Source organism: Hyaena hyaena, unplaced genomic scaffold, assembly GCF_003009895.1.
Source record: "Hyaena hyaena isolate Hyena2069 unplaced genomic scaffold, ASM300989v1 scaffold_664, whole genome shotgun sequence".
Lineage (NCBI taxonomy): Eukaryota > Metazoa > Chordata > Mammalia > Carnivora > Hyaenidae > Hyaena > Hyaena hyaena.
This window is the reverse complement of record NW_024081298.1, coordinates 644,718-659,557: the sequence shown is the minus strand read 5'-3', so window position 1 is coordinate 659,557 and position 14,840 is coordinate 644,718. Positions and strand designations below refer to the sequence as shown.

At 44.3% G+C, this 14,840-nt stretch overlaps 1 protein-coding gene across 4 annotated transcripts in view; it reads left to right on the top strand.

Annotated features, from left to right (window-relative positions):
• The window catches only part of WDFY3 (WD repeat and FYVE domain containing 3), a 240,653-nt gene extending 229,015 nt beyond the window's left edge, over positions 1-11,638 (top strand). For all 4 annotated transcript variants that reach the window (XM_039217080.1, XM_039217078.1, XM_039217079.1 and 1 more), the window contains 6 exons: positions 320-502; positions 1,659-1,755; positions 4,204-4,527; positions 5,075-5,186; positions 5,578-5,775; positions 9,020-11,638. In XM_039217080.1, the coding sequence (XP_039073011.1) occupies positions 320-502; positions 1,659-1,755; positions 4,204-4,527; positions 5,075-5,186; positions 5,578-5,775; positions 9,020-9,143 (1,038 nt within the window). In that variant the 3' untranslated portion in view covers positions 9,144-11,638. The remainder of the gene's footprint in view (positions 1-319; positions 503-1,658; positions 1,756-4,203; positions 4,528-5,074; positions 5,187-5,577; positions 5,776-9,019) is intronic.
• The last annotated feature ends 3,202 nt before the right edge of the window (positions 11,639-14,840 follow it).

Here is a 14,840-nt window from a genome sequence, read left to right as displayed (position 1 = left end):
TGGGCTACAGGCAGCTCTCTGTGGAGCGAGCCGGGACTCCGCAGTACACTGGGGCGTGAGCTGAGAGCATGGAAGGGCTCCTACCTTTGTCTCCATGTGAGATCACCTCGACTGAGGCAGCCCCTGAACCATGAATTCTTTAAGAGGCCACTCTGCTCGGGTTGTGTTTTCAGGTCAGCAAGCAGAGAAATTTCCCCATTCACCAGTCCAAGAACCACAAGGTTTTTTGAGAACTAGGCCAAAGATCCACTTTGCTTCTGAACCCAGAATGTGATGTGAAGGGAGCAAAGAGAGTGAAGAGGTTGTTTTACCTTCTCAGGGGGACATCGTGTCCTGCGCTGGCACATATATCCACGTGTGGAGCATCAACGGGAACCCTATCGTGAGCGTGAACACATTCACAGGCAGGAGCCAGCAGATTGTCTGCTGCTGCGTGTCGGAGATGAACGAGTGGGATACACAGAACGTCATAGTAACGGGTCACTCGGACGGTGTGGTCCGGGTAAGTCCTCTGTGAGGAAGCACACTAGATATTTTCCGCCCTGGTTTACCTGAAGCTTGTGAAGCTGTCATGGTGGAAAGACCCCTAAACGGGTTGTAGTATCGTTGAACAAACTCTCGCTCAGACTCCAACAAGCCTCAGCTGCTGTGCTCTCCGACATGGGGAATGTCAGTGACTTGGCCCCTTTCCTTCCCATTGAGTCAGTCTGTTAGTGCTCCTGTTAACCCCCTGGATGGATGGCATGGTCCAGGGCTGTTTAAACAGGGTCTCCCTGCCACTGTGGATTGCTGAACCTGTAAGCTGCAAAAGTATTGGCTTTTCGGCCTCTCAGATGGCTTCTTGGGGAAAACAGGAACTGTTTCTTCTCTACAGAGAATCACAGGGCTGGAAAGTGCTTTCAGAGAACTCCCGTTGTCCAATCCCTGTCTAGAATTCTAGATGATTTTGCCTGAATCCTAGTTTATCCTTTTTATAGTTTTCTTTGTATTAGGCTTCTGCAGAAAATAGAATCCACGGAGTACTTGCCTTTATGCTCTTTTCAAACCCTTGGGATTTTCTCAGGAGGTTTTCCTGTGTGCCTCTTTTCTTTAATTGTACTCTTTGTAAAAGCACAGAGTGGCTGATGCCCTGTGGTCACAGGTCACAGGCTCAGCAAAAATGAGGCTCTCCGTCCCCACCACACCACACCCTGCACCTCAGACAACAGGCACACCCTGACTTCTTCTATCTCCAGAGCAGTGTTTCAGATGACTGCATCCGTGAGGCCTTATGGAAAAGCTCCATGGCCAAGTACATGTGGGGATCCTGCTTAGTGCCTGCCTTCTAGAAGATCTGGAGCATATATTAATGTGTGTGCAAGGCTCTCTGAGGTTTTCATAGGAAATAAAATGTGCTTAGTTGAACCATGTTTTTTCAGCTTACTTGACCACAGTCCTTTTCCCTCTACCATGAAACACCCATTAACATCTCACAGAACCCAGTTCTGGAAGCACTGTGTGTACACACTCCTCTCCCACATTTTTCAAGGTAGAGGGAAATTTAATTACACACAGTAATAGAAGATATCTGCTTAACCCCAAGAGCTCATCTTCATCCAGTAACATGTAAATTGTTTCCTTAAGCTGCTTACCTTTTTTATTCTCATACTTTAATTCAGTTTTGGAGAATGGAATTTTTGCAAGTTCCTGAAACACCAGCTCCTGAGCCTGTTGAAGTCCTAGAAATGCAGGAAGACTGTCCAGAAGCACAAATAGGTATTCAGTACTTTCTAATTATTCCATAGTTTTCATATTTTTGTCAAGTCACTATGGATAAACTCACATGGAACAGCTCCGGTGTTGCTGCTGGAAGCACTATTGCCCCCTAGCGTGTAAGGTCATAGGGCAGACGTGCACACGGCCCTCCAGTTCACAGGGCAGTGCTTGGTGTGCAGGTGTCTGCGGTTGGCTTCCTCATCCCATAGTAAATGTGGTGCTAGCCTCCCAGAGTACCACAGGCTTGGGCTTTCAGCTCTGAAAATACAAAACAGATCTGCGGAACATAGTGGTGGACAAGTCAGATGGCCCTCAGTCCCAGACCTGTTCTGCCCATTGACCGTCAGACTCCGTGTGGATGACAGGCCAGCATCGTGTTGGAAAAGTATTCACGGAGGCAGACCAGAATCTCCACCCACCCTAGGCCTGCTGAAGCAGGGCTTTTTATTCAAACTGAAGGCTGATGCGCTGTACTCTTAGTATCTGCTATTTGTGAAACACTTGAAAAATTTCCAGAGGAAGATAGAGATGACTGCTATGCAGGATGATTGGAAACAGTGCCATAAGCCCAGGATGAGATCTGCTAAGGGTTGCTCCTCTCCAGAGAGGTTACCCGCCTTTGATTGAGAACAACTGGTTCAAGAGACCCTGGAAAGGAACGGGGTTTTAACTTTGACCTTCAGATTGTCTCTCCATGATTAATTTTTGTATGCTGAGAGTTCAGTGTGAGTTTGATGATACGAAGGAGTTACTAAGGGAAAAGTCTTATCAGAAAGGCATAAATCACTTCTCTTTGTAAGCCGAAAATAGTTTCTCCTTTCAGTGCCAGAAACCACAGGATCGCGTGGGCAGGGCATTAATGATTTTATTACCTTAAAGCATGTAAATTTCTACATAGTCCATTGCAGCTCCACTCAAGGGTCTTCTGGGTGTTTGGGGACATAAAAATTCAATTCAATCCAGTAGGTATTTGGGGTTACCTGTTGCATGTAGACCCTGGATTAAGCAATCCACGGAGAAGTAGGTCCTTTTCTTTAACAAAGGTTTTAAGGGAGTAACAGCAGAAAATGAGATGAAGAAGTGAGGTAGAAGAGGAGGCCACATTCAGGAAGGAGAGGTACTTCTATGTCTTCTTTGTTCTTATGGATTCATACTATGGACAGAGTTTGACAGCATGGCAGAGGGAAGAGCGCCCACAGGGAAGGACTGACTTGCAGCAGTGTGGGAGTGGCAGAGCGTGAGGGCAGTTGTCTGGGCGAAAGGGAAGGCAAGCCAGTGTTGCACTGGAAATCAAAGTCGTTTCAAAGACTGCTTGTCGATGAAGACCTTAAAGCTCATAGTCATAAGCATTGAGATGAAAAACAAATTACCCAGATTAGCCAACTAGACTACTAGTGTTTAGTACAAGGGAGGCAAACCAAGTGTTTGTCTTGCTAAAAAAAAAAAATATGTGTAGTGGGCTGGTGCTGCACATTTGTTCTTGCTCTCCTTTTTTTGTAATTCTGTATTTTTATTTCTTACAAATTTTCCCTTTAGCAGACTCTATTGCAAGAGAGTAGGGAGTTGGGTTGAGGAAATACATAACTAGAAAGAAGGAAAAACCCCACAAAATCCTGGAAGCTTTCATCAATAATTGATTCCTCTAGATTTTCATTTACACTGACTGCTATATGGAAGGAACTGTGCTTGGGCCCCCTTCCCGCAAGCTGACCACTGTCTTGTAGAAAAAATACCCAAAAATAATAGTCGGGAGTAAGAATCCAAGCACGAGAGGCATATCGCTGTTCAGGGAGTCCACAGGTAACGTTGGGAAGCACTGAGATTGGGAAGAGGGGTCTCACAGGGCCAGGGCACGTGTGGCATGGGCCACAGGGAGGAGAGGAGCTGCGTGCAGAGCGGAGTCTGCGCCGTCCAGCTGAACCGTGCTGGGGAGTGTGCGGCTGGCATTGAGAAATTCACAGGTCACATTTTGGCCCAATTGGTAAAGAATGAATGTCAAGCTAAGGATTTTGCCCAAAGCATTCTTTGAACTCAAAAACTCTACTTTTTTTTTTGCTCTATGTAAATTAGCTGAAAATTCTGGCAATTTTTTTCTTTTATTGTTTACTATTTTACTTTTTTTTTTTTTTTGGAGAGAGAGAGAGAGAGAGAGACAGCAGGGGAGGGGCGGCAGAGGGAGAGGGAAAGAGAGAATCCCAAGCAGGTCCCTGGACGTGGGGCTTGATCTCATGAGCATGAGATCACGACCTAAGCTGAGATCAGGAGACAGAAGCTTAACCGACTGAGCCACGCATGTGCCCCTGCTTTTATTGTTATACTTACTATAAAATACCATGTGTATTGTGTCTTAACTGGTAGAGGAAGAATACCAGTGGGACAAAGCTGGGTCTGACTACAACATGTGTTAATGTGTCATGTGCTTTCTCATTCTCCCGATGCATTCCCCAGGGCAGGAAGCCCAGGACGAGGACAGCAGCGATTCAGAAGCAGAGGAGCAGAGCGCCTGCCAGGACCCCAAGGACACGCCCAGCCAGCCCAGCAGCACCAGCCACCGGCCCCGGACGGCCTCCTGCCGCGCAACGGCCGTCTGGTGCACCGACAGCGGCTCCGATGACTCCAGGCGCTGGTCTGACCAGCTCAGTCTGGATGAGAAGGACGGCTTCGTATTTGTGAACTATTCAGAGGGCCAGGCCAGAGCCCATCTGCAGGGTCCCCTTAACCACCCCCACCCCAATCCCATTGAAGTACGGAATTACAGCAGATTGAAGCCTGGTAACTTGAAGTCTGGTGTCTGTCTCTTGCTCCTTGTGGGTGGTGTGCGGGTTGGTGGAGTGAGGCAGTGGACTCTGGCTGTCCCTGAGCCCTGTCCCTGTGACTTCAGCCACCCATAGGGATGGCCTTTTAAATTTCTTACGTGAAATGGACTTTGAGATTCTATCCCACAGTGGTGTTTATTGTATGTTGGGCACTTCTCAAAGAACACCTCACACCAAAAATTTCATTCATTCACAAATCATGAAAGCTTTTGAAAACGGGCAAGTTATCGATTACAGACAAAAGAGTAAAACTGTATTTACAGGTAGCTGTGTCTGTTAGAGAGAGAGGTAAGGTCCTCAGTGGGAGAAATTCGATCTTTGCCCATCTCTGCTTTTATCTTTTCGAATGAGGTGTTCTCTGACCTGGCCCATTGTCAGTGTTCAGCTACACTGCTTTGCCTTCAAGTTGAGGCAGCAGCTGCTGGGAACTGGGAAAGCGTCTGGGACTGCATGTTGTCACGCCCTGACTTCAGTGTGTCACGCCCTGCACTTTTGCACTCCAGGTTACCGGTGGGAACGGCAGCTGGTGTTCAGGAGTAAGCTGACGATGCACACAGCCTTTGATCGGAAGGACAACGCACACCCGGCAGAGATCACTGCCCTGGGCGTCTCCAAGTAAGCGCCGGCCCCTTGCAGCCCCTCCTCCCCACTGAGTCATTTGCTTCGTCTGAGCCCACACACTCTAGACCAGTCTCTGGGGAAAACAGCTTTCGTTTGCAGTGTCAGTTGTTACTCAGCTGAACCAGAAGAAGAAACCTGCTTGTGTGTGGATTTTAAAATCTCTGTTCTTTGAAGTTCCAGCAAGTTGGATCCAGAGAGCTGAGATGACAGCGCACATTCAGGGCTCAGCTCCGTTTTTGTCCCTTCGTACACACAGCCCCCACCCCAGCACACACATCCACGGAAAACCGGAGAACCTCAAGAGTGATAGAAAGAGCTCTTCAGCCGTGTGGCTGTGCTGAGGCCTTCCCTGAGGTGACTCCGTGTCGTGTCATGTCTCCTGCAGAGATCACAGCAGGATCCTCGTTGGCGACAGTCGAGGCCGAGTGTTCAGCTGGTCCGTGAGTGACCAGCCGGGCCGTTCCGCTGCTGACCACTGGGTGAAGGATGAAGGAGGTGACAGCTGTTCGGGCTGCTCCGTGCGGTTCTCTCTCACGGAAAGACGGCACCATTGCAGGAACTGCGGCCAGCTCTTCTGCCAGAAGTAAGAGGACATGTTAATTCTACCCCGCACAGAGCTTCTGATTTGCTCCGGGGCCCCTTCCCCTCAGTGTTGTGTCAGCCTACACCAGCCTTCACTTCCTCTTTGTTTTGTATCACATTGGTGAGCCATTTCTGTCTTATTGAAAAATAGGGGCACCTGGGCGGCTCAGTCCTTTGAGCATCCGACTCTTGGTTTCAGCTCAGGTCAGGATCTCACGGTTTGTGAGTTCGAGTCACGCATCAGGCTCTGCGCTGACAGTGTGGAGCCTGCTTGGGATTCTCTCCTTCCCTCTCTCTCCGCCCCTCCCCTGCTCATGCTCTTTTTCTCTCTCTCAAAATAAACATTTGAAAAATATGGAAATAATCATTTCAGATACCTGGTCCCCCATGGAAGGTGCTACTGTTCCATCATATTTGCATATAAAACATTGTGGATGTTCACTCTTACCAGTCACACCTCTCTTCCATGTCTTCCACTTTGAACATGTTGTTAAAGTGTATGAAACATGTCATGTTTATGGAGCATGTTGTCTCCATAAACAACACTATATTATTGTTGCGTGTGTTTTCAGTTTTACATAAAATACAGCATCCTGTCTGTACCTCCTATAGCTTCCTTTTCTTACTCAACATTGCTTATAAAATCCATTCGTGTAAATAACTATTCTAATATTTTCATTTTACTTCATTTTTGATGGGCCCTTATGGAAAGTTTTCATTTGGCCCGCACTCTGAACGGTGCTGCAGCACACACCCGCGCACGAGCCCTCCTCACGCACAGTGACACCGGCTGTAGAGGAGGTAGCTCAGGGCAGAACTGACAGAGCGGACACCCGCTCATGAGCTGAACTAGGCGCTGCCGCATCTCAGGACTGTCCAGAGCAGCAGTGCTGGTTGACGCCAGTTCCGGCAAAACATGCAGGCTCCCCGGTCCCACGTGTGCCCCGCTGTTGCTATACGTTCCCCCTCCTGCCAGCCTGGCGGCCAGCAGAGCATGGTTCCCACTTGAAGCGCTACTGAGGTGGACCCTCTCTGCATCTGCTTACAGACTGTTAGCGTTTCCTCCTGGGTAATGTGCCCATTTTCCTTTCGGGTTTGCTTGTCCCCCCTACCCCCACCACCACCACTTGAGTTCATATATGTTCTGGGCTCTAATTCTTTGTCTTTCATACACCTTGCAGATACCTTCTGCCAGTCTGTGGTGTACATTTTCACTTTGTTTTTTCTGTCACACAAGGGTTTTTTTGGTTGTTGTTTCTTAACATTTATTTATTTTTGAGAGACAGAGCACGAGCGGGGGAGGGGCAGAGAGCGAGGGAGACACAGAATCCAAAGCAGGCTCCAGGCTCTGACCTGTCAGCACACAGCCAGATGTGGGGCTCGAACTCAAGAGCCATGAGATCATGACCTGAGCAGAAGTCAAACACTTAACGAACTGAGCCACCCAGGCCGCCGGTCTCCCCAGTTTTAATTTTGATGTCGCATTAATTACTTTTTGTGATTTTTGCTTTTTTTGTGGCTTAAGAAAGCTTTCCCTATCTTGAAACCATAAAGACAGCCGTTTATTTTCTTTTAAAAGTTTCAGGGTTTTTGTTTTTCATGCTTAGGTCTTTAGGTCGAAATACATTTGGAATTTACTTGGAGGTGTGGGGTGTAGTGGGGATCTTTCTCATCGCCCAGTTGTCCCTCCATAGGTGATTTGAATGCCATCTCTGTCAGGCACTGGGGTCCCGTGGGCAGAACTCTAATGCTTACATTGTTTTACTATAGAGAAACTTTCACAGAAAGCACGGACTGTATAATTATTTATGAGCCAGTTACTGAAAAGGAGGTGATCTTTGCGCTTACACCAACCAAATGCTTACTGCTTACTGGGTTTCTCTCCATTCTGTCATCTCGGCAAGTTAATAACCCTCTGAGCATGTTTTTCATCTGTAAAATGTGGATAATTATACCTCTCTTCATAGAGGTGTTGAGAGAATTCAGTGAAATCATATGTATGAGTTTTGCTAAACACCAAGTATGGAGTCTGGCAATAGAGGCGTTCAATAAGACACATTGTTATTGTTGTTTTTTTCCAAATTAATACCTTAAACCTTTTTCTTGGGAAGTCCAATTCAATATCAGGTAGCCAGAGTGTCGATGCCAGCCATTATCCCTGATGGGACTTTCTGTGACGTTGGCAGAGGATTCTGCCTGTGGTTCTGTGCTTTGAGAAGCCCACCCTATAAAATCTAGTAATCTAGTAGTCTGTGGTAGCCAACACCCCCACTTGTACGCTGGCACACATTGTTCTTTGTAGTGTTTAATTTTCAAAATATTGTTCAAAGGTATGTAGTTCTTTAAATTACCGGTTGCTATCAGATGTCAGATGGAGGTTTTATTTGAGCAGCCAACCGGCAGTGATTAATTATGATAGAGCAGGCACGGAAGGGAGAGCCAGCCGGCAGGCCTAGCACTTCTGAGTGTCTCCTCACAGTCCAGGACAGCCCTTTAAACCCTAATGCTGCTGGCACTTCATTTATTCTCTGGACACCTTTACTGGTAGATTAATGGAGGAAATATAATTCTCTGCTTCAGTCTTGTGAAAAGGCAAGCTTAAAGTGATTAAGTGCCCCATGCAAGGTCATACCCCGCTTTATTCCAGGAATAGGAATACTTTTTAAAGAATCTGAACACCTCTTAAGTAGAGTCTCCTTCAAGGAATTCTGTCAGGATAAACAGAAAATGAGAACAATTGGACTAGACAAAAAAGCCAAAATACTAGCAGTTCAAGAAATGACTGAAGATTGGATCACACAGTGTTTAAAAGCCCAAAGGAACTTGACAGTGACGAAAGAGTCTTTCAAAATGAGTGTAAGAAAAGGCAAGCTCCAAGTAAAGACATTAGCACCCCTCCCAAGTTTGTAGGGCACGAGAACCAGTTCCACACAGGAAGAACAGCCTCATAGCTGGTCAGACCCCTTGGCTTCATCCTGTAGGAAAACCTTAACTTTAAAAATAAAGGACTTCTGTCCAGTCAAGTATATAGCTTTTCTTGGTTTGGTATTGCACTTCTTCATAGACGGAAACAAATAACATGGCGGGTTGTGTTGGGTCCTGGGTCAATCAACCACGTGACACAAGCCGGTAGGTCTTGGGCATTATAGCGCAAGCTCTCTGTTCGATCCTTAAGCGTGTATTTCTCAGTTCAGTGATCACCCACAGAGAAGACGTGTAACTCCTTGATGTTACCTTTCCCTTAGGTGCAGTCGGTTTCAGTCAGAAATCAAACGCTTGAAAATCTCATCCCCGGTGCGCGTGTGTCAGAACTGTTACTACAATTTACAGCATGAGAGGGGTTCAGAGGATGGGCCTCGGAATTGTTGAAGATGCGACAGGCCGACTGCAGAGCACGGTCAACAGGCCCCCTTCCCAATTCCCGGCACGGCCCACAGCTCGGAAGGCATCGCAGCAGTCTCCGTTTATGCCTCTCTTCGTGCCGCGTGTTGGAAGCGTTGAAGTCAAAGGGATCAGTGAACAGGCGGGTGTAGAGTGCGGCGACGGGGCGGACACTGTTCGGGTGAACAGCACAAGAAGAACGGAGGGTGGTTCCTCGGGGCGACTCTTCCAGTATCCGATTCTCCCTGTTCCCGGTAGCTGCCTCCAAGAGAAAATCCTCACTTATTAACTGTCTTTTCTTGCGTCTCATTTTTATAGATCTACTCATCCTTATTTGGAAAAGCCACCACCACCACCAACAAAAAAGGCTTTTAGAAAATGGTTGTAAATCTGACTTCTTTGCAAGTAACTGTGTATATTGTAAATAGATATAAAGGCCTTTTTTCTCTAAATAAGGACTTAACTGTCTGTAACGTGAGACTTCAAACTAAACCACTAACTCAGTGAACTACTTATGGTTTGTCTGACATCTCTCACAAATTAATTATAAATACGTTTTTTAAATCCTCAAAGACATTATCTGTGGTCTTTTTTCCCTCCTTCCAAACCCAGCCTGTGTGCCCAATGTCCTTTCTTTCAAGTTGCCCACAGTATCTCCACTTAAACTAGGCTAGTAACCAAAATAACGCGGACCTTCTTTGGGAAACAGTGTGGGAGAATAAGATAGCCGTGAGATAGCCCGGGAATAGCTGGGCATCTTGCACCCGGCCGTGCGCCACCTCAGTGTTGTTCCAGTGTCCTAAGGCTCCTTGTAAACCTCTGTCCGGACTGCTGTGTGGCCATAGCGTAACTTCTTAGCATTGCAGAGCCGTCGGAGGTCACGTGATTGCTGCAATGCAGGAAGCAGCCCTGCCTCGACTAATGGAAATGTATTTGCATGTCACCCAAATTAGCTTCTCTTGCATAGAACATAGTAAGTATGTGTCTTTGCTGACACTAGTGTTCTCCTATAGCTTATTTTCAAAAAAAGGGTAAAACGGGAAAAAAGTGTACAGAATTAACATATAAACCTTGTTGTAAAACTGGATCATGTCAGAACTGCTTGTAATTAACCTTTACCATTTAATGCCATCTACCTGAAAACAGTGAGATTTATACTGTATCAATGTCTATTTTTTTGTTTTTGCTATGAATATAATTACAGTATTTTAATATTTAGTTATTTAATTTGTTCTACTAGTTGGATACAGAATACACAAATCCAGGGAGACTAAAGCTGGTTGGGGCTAGGAGAGAAGTTTAGTTTACAGAAAACAAGGCTTTGGTGGTGGGATTTTTTTTAAATGTGTGTTATGTACATATATATATGTGTATATATATAAAACAAATGAAACAACTAATCTAGATTTTAACATTTTCAGATATTTAGTGATAAATATTATGAACAATTCTAAAAGCCCTGTGATTTGAAAAATGTAGAATTATTTATGGCCCAAGCAAGGAAGGACAGGCCTTCACACGCTCATGGAGGTATCATAGAAGGGACAGTGGCTCTGGCTTTCCCAACTTTTCATCTTTAGGCCCTGGTGACAGGCACACTTATGCACTAAAATGCACATATATGCACATGCATTCAAAAATAGGCATTGGTACAACAGTAATCTTGTACCTAATGGGCTGAAACCAGCTTAAGAACAAATTTGTTCTTCCTGATAACTAGGTCTCCAAGAGAAAATATAAAGGCTGCTTTAGTGCCTTATGCTTACTAAATTTAAACCTTTATTTACCTAGGTTTGAGCCTACAGTCTATTTATGATTACATATCAAAATCGATTAATACTCTTCCATTTCTAAAAGTTCAAATACACTTCTTAATAAAAGGATTATCGGCATTAATACTTTCACTTGAAGAAAAGTTGTGTTGTTTTCCTTCCTGTCTTCCTCCCCTCCCGCCTCCCCCCTCCCCGCCCGCCATCTTACTTCAATTCTAATAAATAATGCTGGATGTTCAACAGTGGCAGGAATTGTGCCATCACGTAACCGTGGGCTTCGCCCCTGTCCGGCCCTATAGATGAGTTGTAGCAGTGTTATTCTACACTTTTTAAAAGAAGCGTCCTCCTCGTGTCTACGAACCGTGTTTACCCCAAACCCGATGGCAGAGGTGTTCTTTAAAGACTTGAATATATGAATGTGTGTATGTAGTTACTTAAAGGCTATTTCCTCTATGTAAAACGAAGTTATATGGGATGAACACTTTTAAACTTTCCGACACAACTTCCATAACTAGAAGGTGGAAACCAAAACCCTCATGATAGTATTTCCTCTGGCAGCTGGTGCTGTGGGCAACTGTTTTATTCAGTGGGATTTCTTTTCTTTTTTTGCTTTCTAATGTACACATCACATACCACTCACACATGCAAGTGCACTCATGTACATCTGCTCATCGTTTCTCTGGACGTCTCTCTGTGGTCCATGTAAATTTGTCTGCCGGCACATATTCTCAGCATGTACATCCACCTTTGTGTGGCCTGTGTTCTGTCTCTGAGAGTACCTCACAAGGCCCCTGCCTGACCATTGTAGCTCATTTGTTCATTCATCCATTTATCCATCCACCCATGTACTCTAACATGTGTGTATAGTGTGCAACTGTAATGTCCTGCTTCTGAAGAGGAAAATAGCTGCCCATAGCAGCCATCCATCTGGATAATAGCAGAACACTCTAGATAAGTTATTTTGCACTTTCTTATGTATAAAGTTGGTAGAAACTTATTTTTGCTTTGTATCATTTAAATACATTTTGTTTTGGTAAATGAACTGTGTATAAACTATTTATGCCGTTAAAACTGTTTTTAGAAAGTATTTTTAATTTCAGCAAGTTTGGTTACTTGTTGCATGACTATTAACACAGCTGACTTTTTGTGTCAGTGCAATGTATATTTTTTTGTCCTGTTATTAACTTGTAAGCCCTAGTAATGGCCAATTATTTGTACAGCAACAGAAGTAAATTGAAGATACTGGCTAAGACTGGATTGATTGTGGACGTTTGTACTATACTGCAGAATCCAATATCTGTTCTTCGGTGGTTATGTAAAAGGCCTGAAGATTTACTATCTAGTGTGCAATCTGTGATAACTGAATGTTCATTGTATATCTGTCTCTGATGCAAAAAGGTAGAGTAACACAATTACAATACATGATTAAATGCAATAGTCCAGGTACTTTTTTTTTTCTATTTCAAATAAATACCTACTATTTACCACCCAAAGAAAAAAGTTGTTTTTAAACCAGTTTATTCAGGGAAGGAAGAACAAAACAGAAGGTAAATAATTACCTCAACTTTGTATAGTTCTTTTCTAGTCATGAACCTATCTTTCAGAAGCTCCTGCTTGCAGAAATGTTTGCTTTGAGGGTCTGGTTCAAGCTCCGGTTTGATCCGTCCTTAAATGCTTTCTGCATTTAGCTTCTCAGTTGTGCAGACTCCCTGGGGCTGATGCGTGCGTGCGTGCGTGCGTGCTTGCGTGTGTGTGTGTGTGTGTGGAAGGCCGCAGGGAGAGGCAAGTGACTTCAAGAGACACACCTGCAAACTTGAATGGACCCGTGGACAGTCTGCATCGGGTGGTTTGGCTCTTTTTTACGGAGCCTTATTCTCTCTCCATCACATTATGAAAAGTAAGCAACAGTAAATCATTTGTCTCCTTCCCCTACCATATTCATATCAGGAATACTTGGTATCCTGCACTTTTTCTGGAAGCACAGCATCTACTCATAGTCTTTACCTTTCCGTCTCCAAGAGTTAAGGACCTACAAGTCCATTCTTATGGATACTGGCTTATTTAGTTTTAAAACTGCCTTTCCTGTAAAGAAGAGTGTAGAAAACTCTTTTTAAATGTATATAGGCTGTCTTAGCAACTTTATGTTTCCTCTTTCTGAAGATAGTAACAAAGTCCCAGTTCAACTGAAGCTTGAACAGCAGTGTCCCAAACTTGAGGATAAAGTGCTTATTACAAATGCCGCCTCAGAGCAACTTCCTTTAGAGGCAAAGATCTAGGAAGGCCAAGAACTTGGAAGACAACAGACAGCCATTAAGAGAAAACATTTCTTTAATGCAATACTCCTAGTGCTAGTGACCTTAAGAGGTGGGCAGTGCTGAAATTCTTCTGGGTTTAAGGGACCAACGTGCTCATGATCAGTAAGTCCCACTTCTGCCATTTGCCTCTCCGATAAAATTACATCTGCACCCTTCCTTCATTTTAGCCCATGTGGAGCATCGAAGAGGAAGCCAGCCAACAGAATTGGTCTAGTGTTGGCTTAGTCTTTTTTCCTTTATTGCTGTTCTCATTTACCCCACCAGTTGCAAAGCTCGGTTTTATTCATTGTTCCTTTTGACTTTTACTAGAAATGGCACCAAGCCGCGCTACCACACTGAGAGCCAGCCTGGTGTTTTGGAGAGCCCTGAAACAGGAGTTGAGAGACAGGCAGCAATGGTTCTGCAGCCTGTGAACTTGAGAAGCCCCTGTTGAAGTGCCCTCAGTGCATCAGGTTTTCCCATGTCCCTGGCTACCTGTGCAGCGGGAGGGGTTAAGATAGCGCTTCCTCAACTTTACAGGTTTAGGACCTTTTGATCCTTAAAAATGATCAGGGACCCTAACATTTCTGTTTATGTGGTTTGCATCTATCAATAGTATTGTATTAGAAATCAAAACTGAGATTTAAAAAATACTTATATGAATTCTTAGTAATAATAACAAAAGTAATAAAATGATAAAAAGTAATAAGATTTAATGATAAAACCATTATATATTTCTATGGTAGGGGAACCCTTCTAAACAAAAAAAAAAAAAAGGTTTTTTTAGTGAAGAGCGAAACTTTTACAATTACCAAATCTCCTTAATGTCTGGCTTATTTAAACACAGGTGGATTCTCATAACTGCTTCTACATTCAATCTTGTGATACTTCATTTTGGTTGAAGCATATGAGGAAAATCCAGCCTTACACAGGTATGTGGTTGGAAAAGGAGGATATTTTAATAGCCTCCCCAGATTACTGTTTGTTTGTTTTTAAGATAAGTTTGTTTCTTAAAGCTTGATGACTCTATGGCATCTGGAACTACATCAGTGAGCTTTTGATACTCTGTTACATTAAAGGCCATTGGTCCATCTGGCATTGTGAATCCATCTTTTACCCATGCCTAATTTATAGCATGCGTTGGTCATTTAGAAAATACTTGCTCACTGATGTAGTAGTGAACTCCATCACTACTACCCAAGTGATATAGATCTTCTGAGTATTTGACATATTTCACTACAAAATATCATATACTTTAAAAATCTTTATTATATCAAAGTATCATGAGCAGTCTCTAAGGAAGTTCTAAGTCGAACTCAGCGACGGGTCCAAGTTTTCTGAAAGTAGAACGTTTGCTTAAAACCTTTAATTTTATCATTGGCAATAAATTGCTTGCTGTTTTCTTTGAAACAGCAGGGCCACTTTGTTAATTTCAAGAACATCTCTGCCAGGCAACCACAGTTTGTCAGTTCTTTTATGTTAACATGGTGAGCAGTGAGAAAAGCAGCTAGTTCAACTCCCAGCTCAATTAATACAGAGCTTGGGCACCTGGATGGCTGTCGGTTAAGCGTCTGACTTCGGCTCAGGTCATGATCTCACAGTTCGTGAGTTCGAGCCCC